Here is a 22,772-nt window from a genome sequence, read left to right on the forward strand (position 1 = left end):
CGGACAGCAAAGTTCTGAGTAGATTATGTAAGAAAGTGTCAGTGACCCTGCCCAGGGGTTTAGGAGAAGGTTGGGCAAAGAGCTGCCAACAGCAGCCGAGCTGCAGGGTGGGGAAACCAGCCTGGGCTCGGTGCGCTGCTGTCAGGTTTGCTTTCTGTGCTAGCTCATTTCTTTAAAAATATTAACACGCCTTGTTGCTGTGGAGAAGCCCAGCCACGAAAGGGGCTCGGCCACGGAGGCGGATGTGGGCAGAATGAAAACGCAGCCCCTCGGCTGGGGCGGATCGCGTCTGCAGGGAGGCACCGCAGGCGGCCGGTTTCTGCTCTCGGAGATGTCTCCGGGAACGAACCGGGTTTTATTCTCCTGTTGTAAGCCTCTAACTGTCCCGCCGGAGCTGCCCTTCCCGGGAGGCCCCCGCGGGGCTCAGACGAGCGGCCACCGCTGTGCAGGTACCAGAGCCCCGCAGCGCGCAGCCGGGCACTCGGGATGGCGGAGCGCCCCTGGTATCCCCGCCCGCCCCGTCACCTCTGACCTCCCCGTTCCTTAGTTACCGCGCGGGGCGTCACTCCGGGGCTAAACCACCGCTGCGCGTAGCGGAGAGATGGGCTGAACCATTCGCGGCGCCTCCGCCGGGGGAGGGAGGGGGAGACAAAAGTGAGGGCGTCGCAGGTGCTCCCGCTTGCGCCCGCAGCGGCTGTTGGACTTGTTGCTGTAGCTGCCGCCCACGAGCTATCCTCTCCCCCTTCCCTCCGTTCTGTCGTTGGTTTCGTCCCGTGCGGGCCATAGCGACGGCAGGCGCGCTGAGGGAAGATGGCGGCTCCGGCCTCTACACCGCTGCCGGCTCAGTGAGCGCGGCGCTCGCCTCTTTCCCCCTTCCCCTCCTTGCTCCTGCACCCCGTCCCTCCGGGCTGCCCTCCGCCTCTTCTCCTTCCCCGCCGGGGGCGTAGAGATCATGTCGGACTCGGAGGAGGAGGAGGGTCCGGACCGCCAGCTCAAGCTAGTGGTGCTGGGGGACGGCACCACTGGCAAGGTCAGTGCCGGCCCCGCCGGCAGCGCTCCGCTCCGCTCCTCTCCGCTGCCGCGGTGCCCTGAGCCCCCTTCCCGGCCTTCCCTCTCAGTGCTCCCTCCGGCCCTCCTGCTGAGGAGGGAGCAGCCCGTGGCGGCTGCCAGTTCGCTGTGCTGCCGTTGTCGCGATACTCGGCGGCGTGCCGCTGGCTGACCGCTCCCTCATCGCCCCGGCCGTGCACGTCTCTCTCTGCGTGCTCTGCCCCGCGTGTGTGCGGCGGGGCCGTGGCGGAGAGCCGGGCGGGCCCCCGCCGCTCCCCGGCAGGCAGAGCCGGGCGCTTCGCTCCGGGGCCGCCCGTATCCGCTCCGTGCTCGGCATCGAAACCCTCCACTGGGGCTTCCGTCCCCTCGTAGCCCCCGAAGAGCCTTGGTCAGCAGACCGACCTACACGGATTTAATCCAATTTTCTTGAGCCGTAATAAAAGGAGCGGCTAATAACCTAATTACTATGGAGCTGCCCGGTGCGGCGTTTCCCAGCGATCCCCGGGCGCTGCGGGCCGCGGGCTGGTGACGGGCGGTCGCTCGGCTGGAGCTGCGGGCAGAGCCCGGAGCTGTTCTGAGCGGCTGGCGGTGCCCGGGGCGGGCTGGGGTCGGGCACGGGAATCCGCGGTTCCCGCCGAAACGGCGAGCAGGGAAGGGTGCTCAGCTGAGTCTCCAGGCTCTCTTCATTTCGGCTGCAGGGCTAATAGCCTCCCGAGGAGGACAGAACAGTTTGCATCTGTTTGAGTTACTGTTTCAGAGGTTGGAAGGAAGACCCTCTTCTGGGTCAGTTTAGTTTTTGTGTGTGATTTCTAGGTTGTTTTTTTTTTTTTTTTCCTATCTATAATGAACATAATTAAGTACTATATATAAGCACTTTGTTTATAAACAAGTTATGCTTGTCATTTTGAAAGAATAATTTTGACAAGCAGAGACCCAAGTTAGGCAAAAGAGAGGGTGCTTTCTTACCCATGGAAATAACCACTGATCTTTGCTTACACGTGTGAACCCATCTATTGCAATATGTAGCCTGTGAGATACACATTAAAGTTTTATTGTATATTTGAAGAATACGGTTTTTCCTCTGTCATTAACTTGAAAACACAAGGAGGCAGAAGTCTGCCTGTCTCACAGTTCTGATGAACTCTAGAAGTATTCTTAGAAGTGGTTTAAATGAACCACCTGCCATTAGTAGAAATAAGCTCTTAGTTAAAGTGCATGCGTAGTTTCGCTAACTTACTTATGCAGAAATCTATGAAGAAACAAAATATTGCTTATCTCCAGCAATTCTAAACCCAGCCTGAAGTAGTATTGTTTTCATCTGAGTCAGTAGATGGGCAATTCCAAGCCACTATGTGTTGAGAAGCATAATGAATGCACAGGATTGACAGCTGAAGTGCTGTTTCACTGATAGTGTTCCCCAGGAGTTTTCCATTCAAACTGAGGAATTCTTTCTCTACTGCTGTTCAGCACCTTGTGGCAAGACCTCTCGCCAGTCATGGATTTTCGAGCGTTCTTGAGTTTTGATGCATATTCCTGCTGGTTCCTACCTCTCACACAGGACCTGCCACTCGCTGAATCTCCTGCTGGCTCTAGGAATCCTGTGCTTCAAGTGCACTTTATTTTTCATCATCAGCAGCTATGCTATGGTGGGCTGCTTTTCCTCCTGTCCCCCCTAGATGATGCTGTAATAGAGGCTTCTTCCAGCTATCCTGTGGCCTAACAGCAAACACTTGCAATAATAGATTTATTGTAAGATCTTGTAAAAATAAAGTAGTGACTGGGTCATGGAATGGAAGGATAAAATGTACCTAGCGCTGTTTCAAGCAACTCAGAAGACTAAATTGTTGAGGTTCCTCTCCTTTGTTGGCTACTCTTTCTGCTTACTTGTTGAAACATGCATGTCGATATGTTTTCAACTCTAAATAGCCTGACTCTCACATCTGGTCCACAGCTGGTCTTTACACACATGTATACTTACCCTCTCATTTACTGTACAAGACATTGGTTTTTCTCTTCCTCTGTTGCTGGGATTATTGGCCAGGAGGAGTATAGAAAATAATGGAATATATCTTTGAAATATTGCGTCTCATGTTTAATGTGACATGTTCATATTTGACTTCATTGCTTCCCTCTGGCCAAAAAAAAAAAAAATCCCTCCCCCTTGGCCATCTGGGGCTGTCTGGTCTTTGGTTCTCCGGACGAAAAAAATTCATGTCTTTGTGAGTCACCTGGCTGAAGGTGAAAACTTAATTTCTTTCTCCTCGCCCGTTGTTTAGAAGCAATGTGATTCAGGTTCTGTGCATGGGTTGGTAGCAGTTTAAAAACAAATCAGTGTCAGTTCATGCTCAGGGTAATGTTTGTGTTTCCACTAGCTAGGAATTGCTCTATCCATGAGGCAAGGGGGGGATGTTGTGCTTCTATTCATTTGTTTTGTGGTGGCTGAATGAATATTTGGATACTTAGAATTTTACGGGCAGGAATAAGCAGTGGTGGAACAAGCTCTAAGGATAGTAGAGTGGAAAGGGACGAAGGAATGAGAAGAGTGAGATAGACAGAGTAGAATCTGAAAAAGTATTAGGATAAAGTAGAGATGGTAAAGAAATAGTAAATTGTCAAAAAGAAAAGTTGAGGAAGGCAAGATTGGTTAGTAAGAAGATAATAATAGAAGATGATTTTAATTAACTAGACAAACTAGGAAAATAATCTGAAGAGAAATTGGAAGCGGAGACAGCATCAGGTGAAAGTAAACAACAATTATTAGTAGCAGCTGGCTCTTTGATTTGGATTACAGGATGGAACATATATACACACAACAGCCTTATGCATCTATTTTTTTTAAATCAACCTACTCTTCCTCAGCCAAAATAATTTTCCATTAAAATAAGCAGTGCTAGTATGGATTGAAATAAATGACATTATGATCCAATTATTTCTACTCCTGTTGTGCACAGGTTGGTTTAATATTGAAGTTTATAATGATGCTGATTTAAGCTAGAACCACTCTGATTTGCTACCATTGAAAACCATTTTGGGCCTTTGGAAGCAAATCTTGGAGCTATTCACGGGGCAGTCCTGAAAAATATGTGTGCGGGAGGAACAAAGCAGCCAAGGGTCTTTGTTTCTGCCATCCATTGCAACTGGGACTAAAGTACAATAGCAGAAACATCCTACCATTTCCTTCTGCTCTTGACAACAGATGATGAAAATGAAAGAGCGAATGCTCAACCTGGTGTGAGAATTTACACAAGCTGGAAGACAGAGCGGTGTCCTACTTCAGGACTTTTTAGGATACCAGGTTTTTAAGCATTGTGCCAATTCTGGATCTTGTTGTTACGCATGGGCTCAAAAACTTAGTCATTGTCGGCAAAAACTTTGTCGTCACTGTTTAGTCTTGCAAATGGAAAACTGCATCGAGTGTCCTGTGCAGACTGTCCTAGCTTCGTAGATGCATGTCTAATGTCAGAAAGTCTTGGTGATTTTATCTTTTTCAGTGAACAAAGTTTCATCAGTAGATAGAAGTGGGGTAGAAAGACATCAGCTTCAGATGACAGAACTACTTCGTTTGTTCACAAAATACTCCCCCCATAAAGCTAGGCTGTTCTCAGTGAGAAGTTCTCTGTGTTGGACAGTTAAGTGTTTTTATGCTAGTTAAAACATTTAGTTATTTAGCCTGGTATTTATTTTCATTTTGTCTGTCTTAAAATTCTTGCCAGTAAGGATAGGATGTGACTGAGGGATGAACGTTGCTGTGCTTGGAGAATGGCATTGGTGTTCTAGAAGGGAGTGTGGGAAGGGACAGGCATGTGTTGCTTTTTGCAAAGTGCATTCCTAATTGCCTGGGAAAGTTGTTATGTGAATGGAAATTCATGGCTTCAGAAATATATGCTTGCCTTTCATTGAATTTTTGTTTTACTTTTTCTTCTTACAACTATGCTACTACACTTTGGCATTGCTTTCTGAAAGCTTTCTTCTATAGGATTGTACTCAAAGAATTGTCATTGGGAGGGTTTTTTTATACAACTTTCCATGTTATCCTGGTGAGTAGTCAGAGTCAGAGCTGGCTATCGTGGCTTGTTCTGTTTGACCTGTCTGCTAGTATTTAATGAATATTGTTTGCTTTTTTCTGTTTACTCAGTATGCAGGTGTTTAGGAACAGCATGTCAGCAGTTTGTACTGTGAGTTGTTGACATAGAAAAACAGAAGCAAGAAGTTGTCTTGCTTCACCTGTGAGGTTTAATTGCATCTTTCTTTCCAAAAATGCCTTCCCAAATATCCCATTGGATTTTTTACTTAGAATACTGTAATTTTTATGTATTATTTTTAGTGCTGTCTTGATTGCTGTATGTTAGAACCTGAAGATATTTTTTTTGTCTGAAAGGAGGGACTTTGTAATGCCAGCCTTCAATAGTGTATTGGTATTCAGAACAGCATATAAACATTTGCTTTTAAGTATTTAAGACAAATGTGTGAACCTGCCAAACTGGGTCTAATAGAAAGTCTGCTATAAAAGTTGGTGGCCTGGTTGTCTTTGTAGAGATGTGAAGAACCAGAGCCTTCTTGATATCATCTGTCTCTAGTTTAACGGCTGCAATTTTATGAATGGCACATAATCTTTTTTTAAGAAAAGGTCACTGATCACTTATTTATTTTTATAGCTACTATTCTGGTGAACTGTTATTTAACTTTTATTATTTTTTGTGTGGATTGTACTCCACATGTCCTTACAGGCAAAACTGTCGTGCAGAATCTTTTATGGCAAGCATGGCAGAGAACAATTTTAGGATTGAAGGGAGTGTTTGCATTGTAGAGGTACTTGAATATGCATTTGCACAAATTCTCTGTTTACCGTTGTTGAGAAGTTTGGACTGTTGCTCTTAGTATTTTGTGAAAAAAATGCTTGTTCTGTGAAGAAATAGAGGACTCTAGTCTGGTAATCCAACACCTTCCTTGAGCTCTAACATTTATTAGAAAAAAAAATAAAAAGGGGTTAGTCAATGATTTTCTACTGTAAATTCCTTTGCATTCAAGAGCATAGGAGAGGAAAACTGTTTAAGAGAATTTTACTGTGCTGTTGATTACTTGCTGCTCTTATTGGTTGGCTGTAAATTGAATGTATGTTGTTTATTTTTACTAACACCCCTAGAACCCCTCAGGGAATATTGAGTGTCACAGAGTGATAAAGCTAATATTTACTGAGCCCTTAAAACTAGAAGGGAGTGGTTGCTTATTTAATGGGGATCTAAATGAGTGCGTTGAAGAACACAGAATACTATGATATAGTCAGATAATATTTTATTCTGTACTCTGGGTACTAGTGACTTTTCTGAAAAGGAAAATTTCAAGGATAAGACTGTATGGTGCATTCCTGCAATGTTCTTATTATTGTCTACATCTTTAAGGTCATAACAGATTAAAAATAATGTCTTTGTAATCTTAACATGCTATTGTGACTGAAAGAATCAGTTCTACTGCTTTTTTTTTTTTTTTAGTATTGCAGTCTAAATCCGCGCTGACTTTTCTTTAGTGCGTGGTGTTAGTATTACTGTCACATAGCTGTAGGCAGAAGAATCTTCTTACGATTCATCCTCTGTGGTCGTCACACTTTCCACAGTGATATGATTATATAAGCATAATCATGCTATTTCTAGTTTACTTGCTTTTTTCCTATTTATTTATTTATTTGTAATCCTCTCAGGGCTTGAGTTTTAAGTAAATGAAAATGTTGCCATAGTCTTTTTGATTTTTTTATTACTTCCTAGACATACCTTCTGATATCAAAATTTCATTTACTATCTGTATGGCAGTGATAGGAATATAAATGTGATATAAAACCAAGAAAACGGTAAATCTTGTGTTATTTGCTCACAGGTAATTTGATAGATTAACAATTGTTTGCCTGTTTATGGTAGAGCTTTAATGCTGGAGCTCTGGTTTTCATGCAAACAAAAAGAGTAAGTTACCTTTTCTTCCTGTGTACTTTTGTCATTATTAGCGTAATTTAGATCTTTGTTATAACTGTTCTATTAATATAACTTGCCCGTTTTAATTTTTCAGAACTATTTGCATTATTTTGCTATTGTATTTTTAACTAAATGTGCTCTAACAGCAATTTCTAATAACAATTGATATGACTAATTGCTTGGGGTCTTGATGAATGGAAGGCTGGCAAAAGAAATTCCCTCTTGTCCATTTTGAGATTTCTCAGACAGTGATGGGTTTTGTGAGGTTGTCAGGCTTTTTTCCCCCTATATATGTAAATGCATATTTATTTTTTTCTTTCTGCAGTTACTTTGTTTTCATTTTTTCAGATGTCATGTCAACAAGAGATTTGTGAGCATACATCACTAGTTTGATGTAGGATGTATATTATCTATGTGATATACATTTTTAATACAATATTTAATTTTTTTTCCACAATACAAACTTCCGTATTCTTTGTAGTTGCACTTCTTTTTTCTCCTTTCCTTTATTTTCGACCTTAGATTGTGCATCTTTATCTTTTTTTTTCTTCTTTGTTGCCTTGTTTCCTTTTTTTTTATTTTCTTGCATGGAAAACTTAAATTTCTAGTGAAAGAATATAAATGCCTTGCTTCATTACTCTGTGTAGGTTGGTTGTGTATACTTTTAGTAGTATGTAGTAAAAGCTGATCCTTTATTAGGTCAACAGTGTATTGGTCTACTTTCATAAATACACAAAATATAAATTAAAGAAATAAGTTTCCAAGATTCTGCTTAAAGGAATGATTCTGCAAATGTGATTCTTAATGTGAGTTTAGTTTTTTGTGTGTACAAGAAAGTTCTCTTCCTATCTTAGACTTCGTGTAATCCCTGATCCTGAAACTCTGATGTACAGGGGCAGGAATCTGCCATACTTGAAGCTCCTATGGGACTCTGCACTGAGCAGATCTCTGTTCCCTCCCAGAAAGTTGGTCTGGGATCATGGTGTTCTGTACAAGGGAAGGACCCTTGTTTTGGAAATGAATGCTTTTTAAAAATAATAAGGTCTTCGGGTATGGATAGTTTCATTTAGATTTGTGTCAGTTTGAGTGTGTAATGACACCTCATTCAAATCTGTGTGATATTTTGTGATATGACTATCACAGTGTCTTTGAAATAAAAAGGAAATATGCACCTTGCTTCTTTTTGCGTACATTAGTAGCCTTTGCCACCTCCTCTTAGTATGTTGAAACTGGATGTAATGCTTGTCACTCCAAACCCATGATCAGTGTCAGCATGCGTTGATTTAAAAAGTGCTTAACTTTATATCATGATTTATCATTGAGTTTTTGGCTGTTTAAAATTGCAACTTAATTGGATATTGTTCTGTTTTAGACATCCTTAGCTACGCGTTTTGCCCAAGAAACATTTGGAAAGCAGTATAAACAAACCATGGGACTGGACTTCTTCTTGAAAAGGATAATATTGCCAGGTAAGAGAAGAAAAACTAACACTGAAAGGTTGGGCAGCAGCAGAAGACTTGCAGAAGGAGATTCTTCAAAGTAATGTGTACTAAATAAGCTTAGTACAGTGATTTTTATGGCAAAGCAAATCAGGTTAATCAGAGAAAATGTTAGTATGTTCTTGCCAGGTGACAAAGGGTTATGCATTTGCAACTTACATCTTTAAGAAAAACACGGAATTTAAATAAAAGGAATGCTATCTATATTAGTGATTTTTATTATCTCTACTTGAGTATACTCACTTTCTGTGTGGATAGTGTAACATGCAACAATGAAAGGCAGCTTTAAATACATTCATTGAAACAGTATGTGTCCTGAAAGAATTTTTTTTTTAAATGAAATACACAACTCGTATTTGAGTTGTGTGAGAGAAGCATAATGCAGCTATGGAATCGCAGTGCTCTAATATGTGAATGCTGTTTTATGCAAGGCAGCATGAAATTGCTGGCATTTAATAGACCACTAAAATTTAGGGTCCCTCGGCACTCATAAAAATACAGGTTGAGCATTCAAGATGTTTCCCTTCATGATGGCAAAGAAACTATTTAGATGGCAGTTGCAGCACACTGCATGGAAAATGCAAAGAAATAATTAAAAAAGAATAGTTGTGGGTCGAAGTTTGTCTCTGAACAATTGAGGGTTTGAAATAAGTCTTTTCATTGGATTGTGGTTGCTCAATTTCTAAGTATGAAAGTATTTCATTAAATGTGTTTTCTTCTGGCTTCAGAAATTAGAAGAAGTTAAGGAAAGTATATGTAATTATTAAAGCTTGTAGTGAGATTTGATAAAAGTTGATGCAAGTCATGTAGTTCTGTCTTTTTCCCTTGTGGAGGGCAGGGAGGGAAGCAAACCCAGAAATGAAGCATTTTAGCTATAACCTCAATGTGTAAGAAAATACATACAGTTCTTGAACTTATTTTGTTAAAATTACATTGCTAATAATTTCTTGATTATGTTTATATATTTTCTTCAGTGAAACAGAATAATCTTTTCAGACTATTCCTGCATTCACTATTTTGGTTTAGCCCTTTTGCTGTGCTTTTTTAGTATCTGGTGAGTGATAAAGTACCAAATTTCAGTGCTTATTTCTCCATAAAATCAACAGCATAATTTTTTTTATTGTCCTGCTCATGCCTCTAAAAATACCAGTGTGCATAATACTTAATAGCAGTACTTGCAAGTGGAATGTGTACACAAATCATGTAGTGTGCATGCTGAGAACTTGTATTTTGCAAGTTTTTTTCCAGCTGTTAAGCATACAGAAGCTATTAGTACATTACTGGGATTCTAAATACTCTTGTTGAGTAGAAGGTTTGGAAAATTATCAACTATTGATGCATTCATGTTTTAATTTCTTCTGGTTTATTTTGTAATAAAATCAGAATGTAGATGAAAATAACACCAAAGCAACAGTCTGTACATCTATTTTCCTCATTTATCATTAACAAAAGGGAATGTATTCATAGTCAGGAAGAAGCATTTTTCTGTTGTCAATCAGTTTTTGCCTGTGCCTATATATGTGTTTAGGTATATCTGGATTTCTGTGCTTTGTAGGTAAGATGAACTTGTTGGGGCGAGTGAGAGGGGAGGGAGATAAAATTTCTAAGTACTGGCACGGGAAGCATTACTTATGCAAGCGGATTTTTTAAATTTCTTGATTAGTTCTGCTTTTGCAGAGCTGCTAAGTTTACTTGAAAGGTCAATTCATACTGCTCCACAGAAATTATAATTTGTGTATCAGCAGAAAAAAGCCTCAATTTCTCTTGCTTGTTAGGAGAATAAATGAATAACTGGTTTAGTAGTTGATTTTTTAAAAATTTTTTCCTTAAGTGTAAGCAAAGATTTCAGAAATTAAAATTACTGATTTCTAGAATTGCAAAGATGTTTATATTAGGCCACATTAGAAATGCTTTTTAGCTTGTAAAATAAAGTACTGTTTTTCGGTTTTGTTTTGTTTTGTTTTTTTTTTTCTTTTTAAAAATGAAAGTGGTAGTTGTCACCAGTTGTTTTAGTAACTGATGCAGTTTTGCAGTAAAAAAAGAAATGATTTTACATGGTAAAACAGTATGATTTAATACAAACAGTAAATCCCTTCATGAATTTTGAACAATGTGACTTCTAGTGTTCAGCTCTTGACAATTTATTTTCATGCAGATTGTTCAAAATATTTTTTTTAAATGCAAATCCATTTCAGTGTATTTATTCACAGTATCTTGTATAGTCTGGATGCAACCATGGTGTAGATTTTAGTGCTTAAATAGTGTATCTGTTAGTCAGAGGGTCTGCTGATAGAGATTTTTAAGAGCTATAGTCAGATACTTTTAGGAAGGTTGTAGGTGCCATCCAGTAAACAGTATTCTTCTGTTAAAAGGATGGTTTTTTAAAGTCATCACTGCAAAAAGTGGGCAGACTCATGTTTTTAGTTCTATCTTGACTGTGCAGCATTTTAAGTAAGGTTAAGCAATGCAGCAAGTTTACTTTGCAGGATCACTGCTGAATCAGCCCAGTGGCTTCATTTCATACCAGAAACAATCTAGATACCTGCACTGTTGCCTCAGATGTTTTAACGTAGTACTTGTGTGCATTTTGTACAGAGTAAAGAAGTGCTAGTGTTTTCTTGTTCCTTATCAGTGTATTACATACTATTTATATGGGATTCTTAATTTATTTTTATTGATATATTACCCTTGTTTCTAAGCACTATCTTCTTATGCTTGGTTTGTTTTTCTTCGATTGTCATTCCCTGGTTTGTATGTTCCTCTTAAATCTATGAAAAAAGAGAAGATTTCAAACTCTTCGTAGAAAATTTCATATGCTACTATCATAGTCGTTAATTAAATATTTGCTAGGCAAATTGTCTGGATTTTTTCCTTCTGTTAGAATAATTCTAACATCTTTCTTTCTCCCCCAAAATTGATCTGAGTACAAAGCAAATATTACAGGATCTAATTGGAAAAAAAGAGGGAAGATGAAACATTTTGCACTGGAGATGATAAACATCAATTTCAGTAGTTAGTAAGGTCTTAATTAAGAACCTCTTCACCTTAAATGAACATTCCAACTTTTTTTTTTCCCCCCAGTTTCTTTTTCTGTTGTTAGTGAAATGAAGTAAATAATTCATTATAGTAGATTTTTAAGTTAAACAGTCACTGTTAGATAATTTAATTTCACTTCCTGCATTAAAGTTTCTCAGATAATTTCATACTGTTATCCAGATGCTAAGCCCAGTATGGTGTGCATGATTGCTACTCTTAGGAAGAAAAATGAAGTTAGAAACTTTTTGAAACATTTGAACTCAAAATTGGCCATCTGAAAATTGTTGAGTTTGAAAGTGATAATATTTATAAAGCTTTTTTTCCAAACAGCTGGCATGAATGGCATGGTAAATTTCCAGTAGAATACACACAGCTAGGTTAGGGGTAGAATACTGCGGCATGGTGGGCTTTTGGTTTAGTTTGTTTACCCACTGAGGATGCGTAGTCATCTCAGACTGGGGATTCACCCGTTTATCCCTGCCAGATGCTTTGTGGAAGACTTTCCTGCATTGTTTGCAGTCACATATGTTCTAAGCTTTAAAAATAATTAATGAATTAATATATAGTATATGTGCTGTCAAATAAACTTTTTAGTTGGTGAGAGGTTACCTTTATTGAACTTGAGTGTTTATATGTTTATTAAGCTCCATGTAGAAGTTCTTTATCTTAGATAAAATTCAGTGTAGCTTAAAAGTACTTTGAATAGATTGTCTCACATTCATCTCTATCTATTGGAGACCAAAGCAGCAATTTAGGAAATCTGTGTGTTTAACCAGATTAAAGCAAGATGCATCATAAAAATATAATATGGCATGTTTAATACCACAAGTAGCTCTAATTTGCTATGTGGCTCTAATTTGCTGGTTATATTCACCAAGTGCTGGGATATATTTCCATGGAGCATACTTGCTTGCATAACTAATATGAGTGTGTTAGTTACAAACTGATGGCTAAATAAATGACACTGTGTAAAGTTCAGTTGTTAATAACATAAACTAGTTTAATTAAGAGTATGTCTTTCTTAGCAGCCCAAAATAACGTGTTCTTTTTCACTCAAGTCTCAATTGTTGTCAAGAAATTAATAGGCAGTTGTTATTATTATTTGTAAGTATGTAGAATAGTTATTAATATGTAAGTCATTTGAGTTTTATGTAGATTAGAAAAATCTTTATCAGGCCTTACTATACTAGAGCTTGGTGCTTCCAGGTAGTCTGTGCAGTTTTGTAAACATTGCCTACTGTGCAAAATGAGCCAAATTATACTTTAATATGTTTGTATGCATGTGGTGACATAGATTGCTCTGTGTACGTTTAGTCTGTGAGTTTGAGTTGTTAGCTTGCAGAATATGTATGACTTGTAGGATATTAAATATTCTGTATTTACACTGATTTTTTGGTTACTTTGAAAACCTGTTCAGAGCTTCAACATAGCTTAAAGATTATTTAGAGTAGAAAGAAAGATCTGTTCTCGATGTAGATTCTTCAAAGATGAAATTATGTAAATCATGTCCAATTTAGTTGCCTGCTTTGGGATGTTGGGTAGAGGAAATAATCATAGTTTGCATCCTCAACTTAGATGTGTGTAAGTATTTCCATTTTAAAATCTGTCAACTATATAATTCTTTAACTGTGTAATACTAAGAGCATCACTACCAAAATGCAGTTACTATGCAGATTTTCTCCTAGTTTTGTAAAGAAAAGTTGAAGGGAAGGGATTGGGAAGGGACACAGAGTGTGAAATAATCTGATTAAGTTGGCATTAATTGTATTACCTTTCAATTCCAAGTACTGTACTATAGAACTTTCTCTGTAAAGTTTTACATGTTTCTTCAGTGAAATATGTTATATAATTCCTAAGTCAGGAATGTTATACTTTATGCAGTTCCAATTATTTTCTGTTAATATTAAATATGTTAGTGTCTAGCTATAGTTTTAATGCATCTAAATGACTTAGCTGGACACAAGTCGCTTTTTTTTCCAAATAATACTCATCTTTGTGTTGAAATTTAGTTACTATTTATTGTATACTTGTAAAATGCTAATGCTGTTGATATTATCACCTGCTGTGATAATACATCTTTTATTTTTATTTTTTATTTAAATTGTTCAGGTTATACAATTTCTGTATAATTTTCTTTTCAGGAAATTTGAATGTTACTCTTCAAGTGTGGGATGTAGGGGGACAAACGATAGGAGGCAAAATGCTGGATAAATATATTTACGGAGCTCAGGTACAGTATAAATTATTATAATTGTATCATAGTAATGATATAAAATTAATTGAAATTTTGTTCTTAAAAGTATAAATAACTTCCAGGTTGTTGTTTTGAAATCTCAAATGTTGAATCTCTGCTTAACCTAAACTTCATTGATATTAATACACAAATCTAATTTTGGTATGTAGTTAATTTTTTAGAGCTAACTTGAAAAGCAAAGCAAGAATGTGCATTTGTGGATCTGAATAACTCTCAAGAACAGATGTATGTTTCCATGCTTTGTCTTGAGTTAAAAAAAGCAATCATAGTAAATAGTAAAGGCCATTTGGATATCCACATGGTAGATATAGTGGCTGCTTTTAGAACAGATGCCTCCTGGGGGGACAAAGTAGAAGGAGGAAATTAAGAGCAATCCTACACCATTAAACTCATACGTACAACTGGGGTTATAAAAGGGCAAACAAAAGGAGGGAACCAGGTAGGTAGATATTTTTGCAGAACTCCTATCCAATTAATTTTATCTTGTGGTTAACTAAGCAACTTAAAGTGAATTGTAGGGTTATGTAAGAGCTAAATATTATAACAGTATCTTGAGTTATTAGATGATTTAGGAGGATGTACTTACTATATGCCAAACTTATTAACATGGGTGATCCTAAAATGTAGTCTGTTCTTCAATTTGAAGTTTGTAATGAGAACAATAAACATAACATATTTTATTATATAATGTCGTATTTATCTGAAAACAAACACAACTGTTTTTTCCCCCAGTACTTTAAGCAATAGGAGTATGGAATCCTAAAACTTTGATTGGACAGAAACTTTGTACTAATAAATACAGCACAGGAATGGCTAATTAAGGAGATTAGGATTTATTAGTTAATGGGGTAAAGACAAACTAGACAATTTAACATTTTGTCACTTTCAAAAAATGGCTGTTTTTAGCTGTTGCCTCCGTTTCATAGCATTTTCTTATTTTTTAATAAAAAACATTTTGCTGCCCTGTTAAGGATCTACCAAGCAACAGGAGAAAGTGGCTTCCATGACAGAGGGAATTTGATAAATCACACATTGTTGCCATATGCCCAAGTAAACTCGATAAAGGAAATAAAGGGCTATTAACTTTTTCTTTATTGAATTTGGTGGTAAACTTAGGAGCTTCTTATCATCGGTAGCAGATCAAAAAGTTAATACCAGTGCCTCAAAGTACTGAAAAAGTTGACATCAGTAAGCTTAAAGTTACAAAAATTTGATTTTTAGTAATTTTGAGCACATTAACAAAAACCCCTACATCTAATCTCTTCTGCTTTAATCCTTCCACAACCCTCATTGTAACCGTAATTTTTTTAATGAACTAATAACTGTTCTCTCTCCCATTGTTGGTATGTATTGCCAGTGTCTGTAACAGGCTTCTTATCATCAAAGCTGACTTGCAACACACTGTTCTATTACCTTTGTAACAGCACCTTTTAAAGACATAAAACTATTTTCATCTATTAATGAAACACCATCATGCTTTTATCCAGTATTTGCAGATATCCACAACCTTGAATAGTCTTCATCTGATTGATCACTGTGAGTTTCAGAAATCGCAAGTGACTGAATTCATGGTTTTCTGTGCAGAAATCCAAATGTATTGTAGACCTACTTATAAAATACTAAGAGCAGCTGGAGATGTTTTGAGAGTCTACAGCAAGGTTATCTTAATAGCAAGTGTACAGTTCTCTTGGTGTCAGTTGAACTTTGGTCAAGATACCAGGGGAAGTAAGTGGAGCATCCGTCTATACATTGCTGCAAACCTTGCCACTGGAGGGTTCCTTTTCTTCCACTGAGAGCTGAATCAATTCTCTAGGATAGATCTTTTGATTAAGTTACTGTTAAGGTGCCATTTTGTTGACTGAGGTCCCTGATTTTTTTATGCCATGTTTTAAATGCCAGATTTGAGGATGGGAACCTATTTATAATAATTTGCTTGTGTGGTTGCAGTTTGGTAAATTACAATTCACTTACTGTTTTGAAGCAGTTGCTTTTTCTCCCCCTGCCTCCCCCGTCCTGTCCCCCCCGCCCCGCCTTTCTTTTTTTTAATTTGGTATTGCTCATCCAGAACAGTATAGTTACCATATCCCTTCTTGGTAGCTGAATTTCACTGATGGATCAGAAGAACTCTGCAAGCTGGGAGGAAAAAGAGCTCTTTGGTCTTTGGAAATGAAAGGTGCTAATAAACAGCTTTTTGTCAGTGTTGCTTAAAACTGACACAGTTATCTCAAAATTGAGAGAGGCTAAGAGTAATCGTATAGTCAGTTACTACAGCTGAGCTGATAGAAAGTAGCTCATTCAATTATGGCAACTCAATTGCATGCATTTGAATGACCATATCCTTAGTGTCAGCAAAGACAACAGTGATTAAGCGTATGTAGACTGTAGACTGTTTTCACCTGTAAAAATAGCAGTTCTGCAGATGTGCAAGGTACCATAGTGAAGTTACTCTTTGCTAAAATGGATATTCTATGGCTAGAAAAAATATCTTAGGATTCTGTTCTGACATATTTAATGAATATCAATGAAAATTTGAAAGTTAATTTAGTTCTTCATACTAAAGTCAGTTATAGGATGAGGGCAGCTGAGGACAAACCTGAAGAAGAAAAGGTATGGTTTTAATTAGTGTTTTCTGTAGCTTTCTTTTATTATGACAAATCTTGACGTAAACTTGACACCTTTTAAATGTTGATTGTCTAGTGTGAACATATTGCCTGATTACAGCACTTCCATAATAGAAGTTCTGCTTCTCTTTGCATGGTAAATATTTCAGAAACTCTCCCATCTCTTACCTATAATTGCTGCCCCTAACCACATATCTAGTTTAAAATATCTTTAAGAGCTGGCGTATGCTACCTCATAAATTGGCTTGTTAATATAATAAGGTTACTGCAGACTCTGCCTTCTCCAGAGACCAGCAAATCATTTCTGCAATATTCTCAGTTTCCAGTGACCTATTTTTGAAAATACTCTATAATTCCAAAACAAAAAGCACTCACATATACACTAATGTAGGCAAAATGTCTCTCTTACTAGAGTGCAATTATGCAAGCAGGGAGTATTTTCCGTGTTCCTGGAGACTAGAGAATTAACGTGCTGTTCTCGGTATGTTGTCTTCCATACCTTTAAAACCTTTTTCATAGCAAGGAAATACGCTACTTTTGTGTGAAAAGGCCAGTGTTAATTTTCTACCTTAATTCCTCACGCATAATGGGGAAATAACAGCTCTTACACTGTCTACTCCTTCTGCACTCCATATACTGTAAGTTTGTGGAAAATATGATGTATTTTTTGGAAAGCAATGATGGGATTTTTATGTTAAATTAAAAAAGGTGAAATAAATTTTAGCTATAGAGTTATGACTAATCCTTCATTAATTATCTGTATCATACTAAGTCGCTTATAGAGTGCTGTTGTAGCAAAAATTTAAGCAAGAAGTATTCCTTATGACCTGCATGCCATGCTGCTTGTTTTGCATCTCTTAAGTTGTCATACCTGCCATTTTTGTTTCCTCTATAGCAAATATTGACAAGATTAAAAAAAAAAAGAATGGTTAAGAGAAGAATATGCTTTAGAGGCAATGTTTAGTTCATGGAGAAGGGGGGCAAAAGGAAATTAGGTGAGCTCTAGTTGTGAACTTTGTTCAGTTATTTCTTTCACAGTAAATCCATTGTGAAAACTGTTTCTTCCACAGGTGTAGGTAGGCCGCAGTTGGCTAGAGGACATGTAGCAGAGTTGCATTTTGATAAAGAATTGGTTAGAAGCAGAGTTGGCCCACCTTAAATGCCCAGGTTCTATTAACTTCATCTTACTTCTAAAATTAATTAAACTCTTTGATGCTGAAGATGGTTTAGATGGTCTGCTCTGCTTTTCTGCAAGCTGGTGAGAGAATGTGACTGCTGGTGAAAGAAGTGTGTCATGTGCTTTTTCTTATTTACAACTTCCAGCCTTATGTCTGTTGTTTTTTTTTTTTGTGACGTTTACAATACCTGTCCATGTTTCTTTTTTTGACTGAGAATTTAATAACATGTCCTTCCTAGAGCAAGCCTTATTTTGGGGTGTAAAACTTATTTTCACCAAGGGCCACATCAGCCTTGCGGTTGCCTTCAAAGGGCTGAGTGTAATTTTAGGACTGTATAAATGTAGGAGTAGTTACTCCTAAATGTAGGAGTAGTTATATTATGAAAAACAAATAAATGCATGCACAGGCATTTGAGCAGTTATAAAAATAGTTAGGAGAAGTTAACTGATATGCAAGATATTAAAGACTATATTGTACAAAAGTTGGAAGAGGGAAGTGGATGTTTAATATCAGATCTGATCAGTAAAGTAAAGGGGGAAAGATAGCAAGGGAAAAGATGGGTGTGGTAATTCTTAATTTGCCTGAAGGAACTAATGAAAGCTGTTCCTCAGAAATTAATAGCAATCATATAAATATAAGAAACAAGAACTCATTTTGCCAAGGAGTTAATGGCATTGAAGCAAAAGACTGTCATAGGGAAACAGGAAGTGAAAGGATCTCAATAGAATCTGTTGCCCTTCTCCGAAGCTGTACCTGTATAATGTCTGTTTCTTTTTTATCAGCCTTCAAAAATCCTCCAGTGTTGGTGACTCTGGTATCGCTAAAGTGATGTATTTTAGAGTTTCACTATTCTTATTGTCTACTTTTTTTTTTTTTTTTTTCTAGTACATACCCTTGCTATAATCTTGTTGTAAGTTAAACTTGTTGCTACATATATTGATCACAGAATTGTAAGAAAGTTCAGGTGGAAGAGATCTCAGGAGGTCTCTAGTCAAACTTCCTGCTTAAAGTAGGGTCAGCTCTGAGGTGGTATTAGGTTGCTCAAGGCTTTACCCAGTTCCTTCTTGTAAACCTCTGAGGACTGAGACTGAGCAACCTCTTTGGGCAACCTATTCCACTACTTGATGCTCCTCCTAGTGAAAAAGCTTTTCCTTATATCTGGTTTGAATTTCTCCCATTTCAAATTACATTGTGCTTCATCCTCTGGCTATGTGCTGCTGTGAAGAACCTGGCTCCATCTCCTTCATAGCTTCCTCGTGGGTATGAGAAGGCTACTTTTAGGTCCTCAAAGGGCCACCTCCTTTCCATGCTGAAGAATTCTGATTCTTTCAGCTTTTCCTCATAAGACAAGTGCTCCAGGCTCTGATCATCTTGGTGGCCCTCTGCTGAACTTACTCCAGTTTATTGATGTCTTGAAAGGCCTAAGTCTGGATGTATTTAGGTATGATCTAACAAGTACTGAGTAGAAGGGAAAAGATCCCTTGATCTAGTGGGTGTGCTTCTGCTAATACAACCCAGGATCACGTTGGCCATCCTTGCTGCCAGGGAACTTTGCTGGCTCATATTTGGCTTGCTACCAAGACCTGCAGGTCATTTTCAGGTGCTCCCCTGCCAGTCAGTGTCCCCCTCTCACCCCACGGCCTGTATTGTGTATTCCTTGCCAGGTGCAGGGTGTTGCATTTGTCCTTGTTGAGTGTTGAAAGGTTCCTGTTTGCTCATTCCGTGAGCATATGTATGTACCTCTGAATGGTAGCCGTGCCCTCAGGCATGTTGGCTGGTCCTTCTGATTTACTGTCATCTGCCAACTATGATTTAATGTCACCTGGCCACTAGATATAAGAGCATATAAAAAGAGAACTCCTGTTATCTTCTCTTGAAACTTTTACCAACATCATCATACCTGCAGTCAGTCTTGTGTTTCTTGAAACTGTCCAGTTTTTCCAATTTTCTGATGTCAGTTGTGTTTTCTAAACCTCTGATATTGTTACTTGTCTCTTCCAGTCTACCCTTTTCATGACATTCAGTATCCAAAGCTGGATGCATTATTTCACCTGGAATGTTTCATGGCAGTGTGATATTTGCCTTTTTGCTACAAAATAAGCTTGACATATTAAACTGTGATGTACTATAACTCCTTGATCCTATTGTATAGAACTTGCTACAAAGCCAGATGTTTTCTATTGTGCAGTTGATTATTGCATCCTTTGAACTTGTCATGCTACTTATTGAATTGCATCCTATTTTTTTAGGTTCTTTCTCATCATGTAATCTTAACTCTCCTCAAATAATCTTGCAGTCTCTACCAGTTTGTTGTCATCTGCTAAATTAAATTAATAAGTGTGTACTCTGTTTTATGATCCAAGACACTCCTCATGAAGCTATCAAGTAAAGCTGGGCCCAGGCAAATGCCTGAAAAACCTGACTTGAAAAAATCTTTTCTATTGACAGTGGGTCATTGAGTCAGTTAGTTTTGTATGTATTGTATTTTTTTTTTTTAGAACATTAGTAAAAATTTCATGTGAGGAACACTGTGCAGTTTTAAGGATTTTTTTTTTTCCAGATACGAACACCATGAGAACAAGTGCAACAGAAGCCAATACTGACTTTATTCCTCATTTACAAGATACTTTATTAGGGTGTAGTGGAAAGCAGGGACAGAAGACAGTAATTGAGAGGAGAGTGATTTGTGAGAGCTGATCTTAGAATTATGGAGGGGAGAAGGTGGACATTTGGGCTGTTAATGGACTGTGCTTTATAATATTGGATACTAGCTCTGAGGAATCCTCAGGAATTTCTGAGTATTTGTTACTTGTAGCCTGGCTTAAAACTGCTGAAATACATGGGACTCCCGTGTTTTAGACTTCTGACCACGTTTCTAGTTTTTACTTTGAAAGTTTAAAGCTTGCCAGTGCTTCTTGCTTATCCTCTACAACAGTGAAGGAAGGAATCTAGTCTGTCTTCCTAAAGGAGAGCAGAGAGACAACAGTCACGCCATGTGCAGAAATCTATGATTGAACTGCTTTTATTTTTGACTTTTTTAAAAAGGGAACAGTGAAACTACAGATAGTATTAGCTAAAATAAAAGTCCTTCTCCAGTGTGATTTTTATCTTACTATTAGTGTGAAGTATTTTTGTGTTTTTTCATAAAGCATGTGCAGTTTGGAATATTTCTAATATAACTAATTGTGCTCTTTACAGAATTGCCATTATTTTTGGCCCTTGTAGTTCAGTTAACATCTGAATTTGGAACACACGGAATGCAGGAGAAATACTGTAATAAACCGTGTTTATTACAGAAGCTTATATTCTTTTGATTATTCCTCAAAAGAGACAACACCATTATTTGTTAATGCTCTATTTTATTGTAATAGTTTAGGCTGATGCAAATTTTACCATGTTCAAATATTTTTATAACTTGTAATGTTTTAAATATATATTTTTATTTAGGGTATTCTCCTGGTTTATGATATTACCAATGGGCAGAGCTTTGAAAATTTAGAAGACTGGTATAATGTGGTGAAAAAGGTGAATGAAGATTCAGAAACACAGCCACTTGTGGCCTTGGTTGGAAATAAAGGTAAGTTCTTCATACTTAAATCTTAGTTGAAATACTATGGATGTTTCTTTCTATTAAAGAAATGTCACAGGGCATCTTTCTTTAGTAAAATGAAACTAAATACTGTCTAGTGTGTTATTGCTGTGTACAGATGACTTATTTGGGTCTACCTTAGGACTCTGGTTCTGGGCTGTTAGATTGAGGGACTTGCTGCATTATGTTTTGCGTAGCCTGCAGCCTCTGTGCCTGCACTTGCTTTACTTGGGGAGCAGCACACAGAAGTAAAGAGATGTCTCTCACCCATGTTTGAATTTGATAGGGCTTCAGGATATAGCCATGGCATACATCTAGAACAGAGAACTGGGAAGCATTCCTGGATCTAATAACAGGTATATCTCATGGTTTTGTATGTCAAGAGACTGCTAAACTAAGTACCAGTATATATTATTTAAAATAACTACACTATGCAGTAGGCATAATATTTATGAGTTGCTTATTAAGCTTTCTTGCATGGTATCTGAAGTTTTGCTTGAAGTTACTTATTTCCTGTTGTTCTGGGATTTTTTTAACCTGTTTTTTTTTTGGATCATTTAAGTATGATATAATGGTTTTCTTCTGACCACCAAAATATGCCACTTTAAATAGCCATCACCTAGTAAGTTTCCTAATTAGGTGAATTCCAAGTTCCTCTATTTCCAGCTAAGAAATCTTACAGAAACATCCTTGTTACCACATTCCTGTGTAACCTCATCTAGGTGTTCCCGCTCCGGCAGGGGGATTGGACTAGATGATCTTTTGAGGTCCCTTCCAGTCCTTAACATTCTGTGATTCTGTGATCTGAGGTCTCTTTGCCCATTTTCTATTGAAGATGATAAAAGCAACATAGAGCAATTCTAGAAACAAAGTGGTGGAAGCAGATACAGATTTTTTTTTTTAACAATGTAAATATATTTATTTAATACAGAATCACAAAATGGTTGGGGTTGAAAGGAACCTCTGGAAATCACCTAGTCCAACCCACCTGCTAAAGCAGGTTCATCTAGAGCAGGTTGCACAGAAATGTGCCCAGGTGGGCTTTGAATGTCTCTAGAGAAGAGACTCCACAGCCTCTCTGGGCAACCTGTCCCAGTGTTCTGGCACCCTCAAAGAACTTGAACAACAAAAAACAGATCTGATTTTTATTTTTTTTTTGACTTTCCAAGTAGTTTGTGTCCATGTCACAATGTCCATACCATGAACAAACCTGAAAAAAAACCCCTCATCCAGCAATTTAGTATTGTTTAAATGTATTTGAAAACAATGTAGAGACAGTACAATGGTTCATTCAAAGCCATTAACTGTAGTGTTGCTACTGTGTTGCTGTAACATTTTATGATATTAATTATGAAAGACGACTTATTTTCTGGGGAGAAAACAGAGAAGCCCTTAGAGTTACAATATATAAATAGCAGTTCTGAAACTATAACATAGACAGTTTTGTACTCTAGCTGACCAGAGTCAATAATACAGATTCTGTTGAAATTCAAATGAAAAATATTTTTCACTGATTTATATTTTGCCTCAAAATTGGACTTTCTATCTTGAGTTCTGCAAATCTTATGAAGTATTTACAGTAAGATAC

General features: G+C 37.8%; 1 protein-coding gene across 4 annotated transcripts in view; it reads left to right on the forward strand.

The window, feature by feature from the left end:
- Positions 1-617: 617 nt before the first annotated feature.
- The window catches only part of RAB28 (RAB28, member RAS oncogene family), a 64,217-nt gene continuing 42,062 nt past the window's right edge, over positions 618-22,772 (forward strand). The window contains exons 1-4 of one of the 4 annotated variants that reach the window (XM_082051232.1): positions 618-1,030; positions 8,380-8,476; positions 13,684-13,772; positions 21,043-21,172. In XM_082051232.1, the coding sequence (XP_081907358.1) occupies positions 953-1,030; positions 8,380-8,476; positions 13,684-13,772; positions 21,043-21,172 (394 nt within the window). In that variant the 5' untranslated portion in view covers positions 618-952. The remainder of the gene's footprint in view (positions 1,031-8,379; positions 8,477-13,683; positions 13,773-21,042; positions 21,173-22,772) is intronic. The other 3 variants (XM_082051233.1, XM_082051235.1, XM_082051234.1) reach the window with 3 other exon arrangements.

The sequence above is a fragment of the Streptopelia decaocto genome, assembly GCF_964273445.1.
Source record: "Streptopelia decaocto genome assembly, chromosome: 4".
In the NCBI taxonomy this organism is placed as follows: domain Eukaryota; kingdom Metazoa; phylum Chordata; class Aves; order Columbiformes; family Columbidae; genus Streptopelia; species Streptopelia decaocto.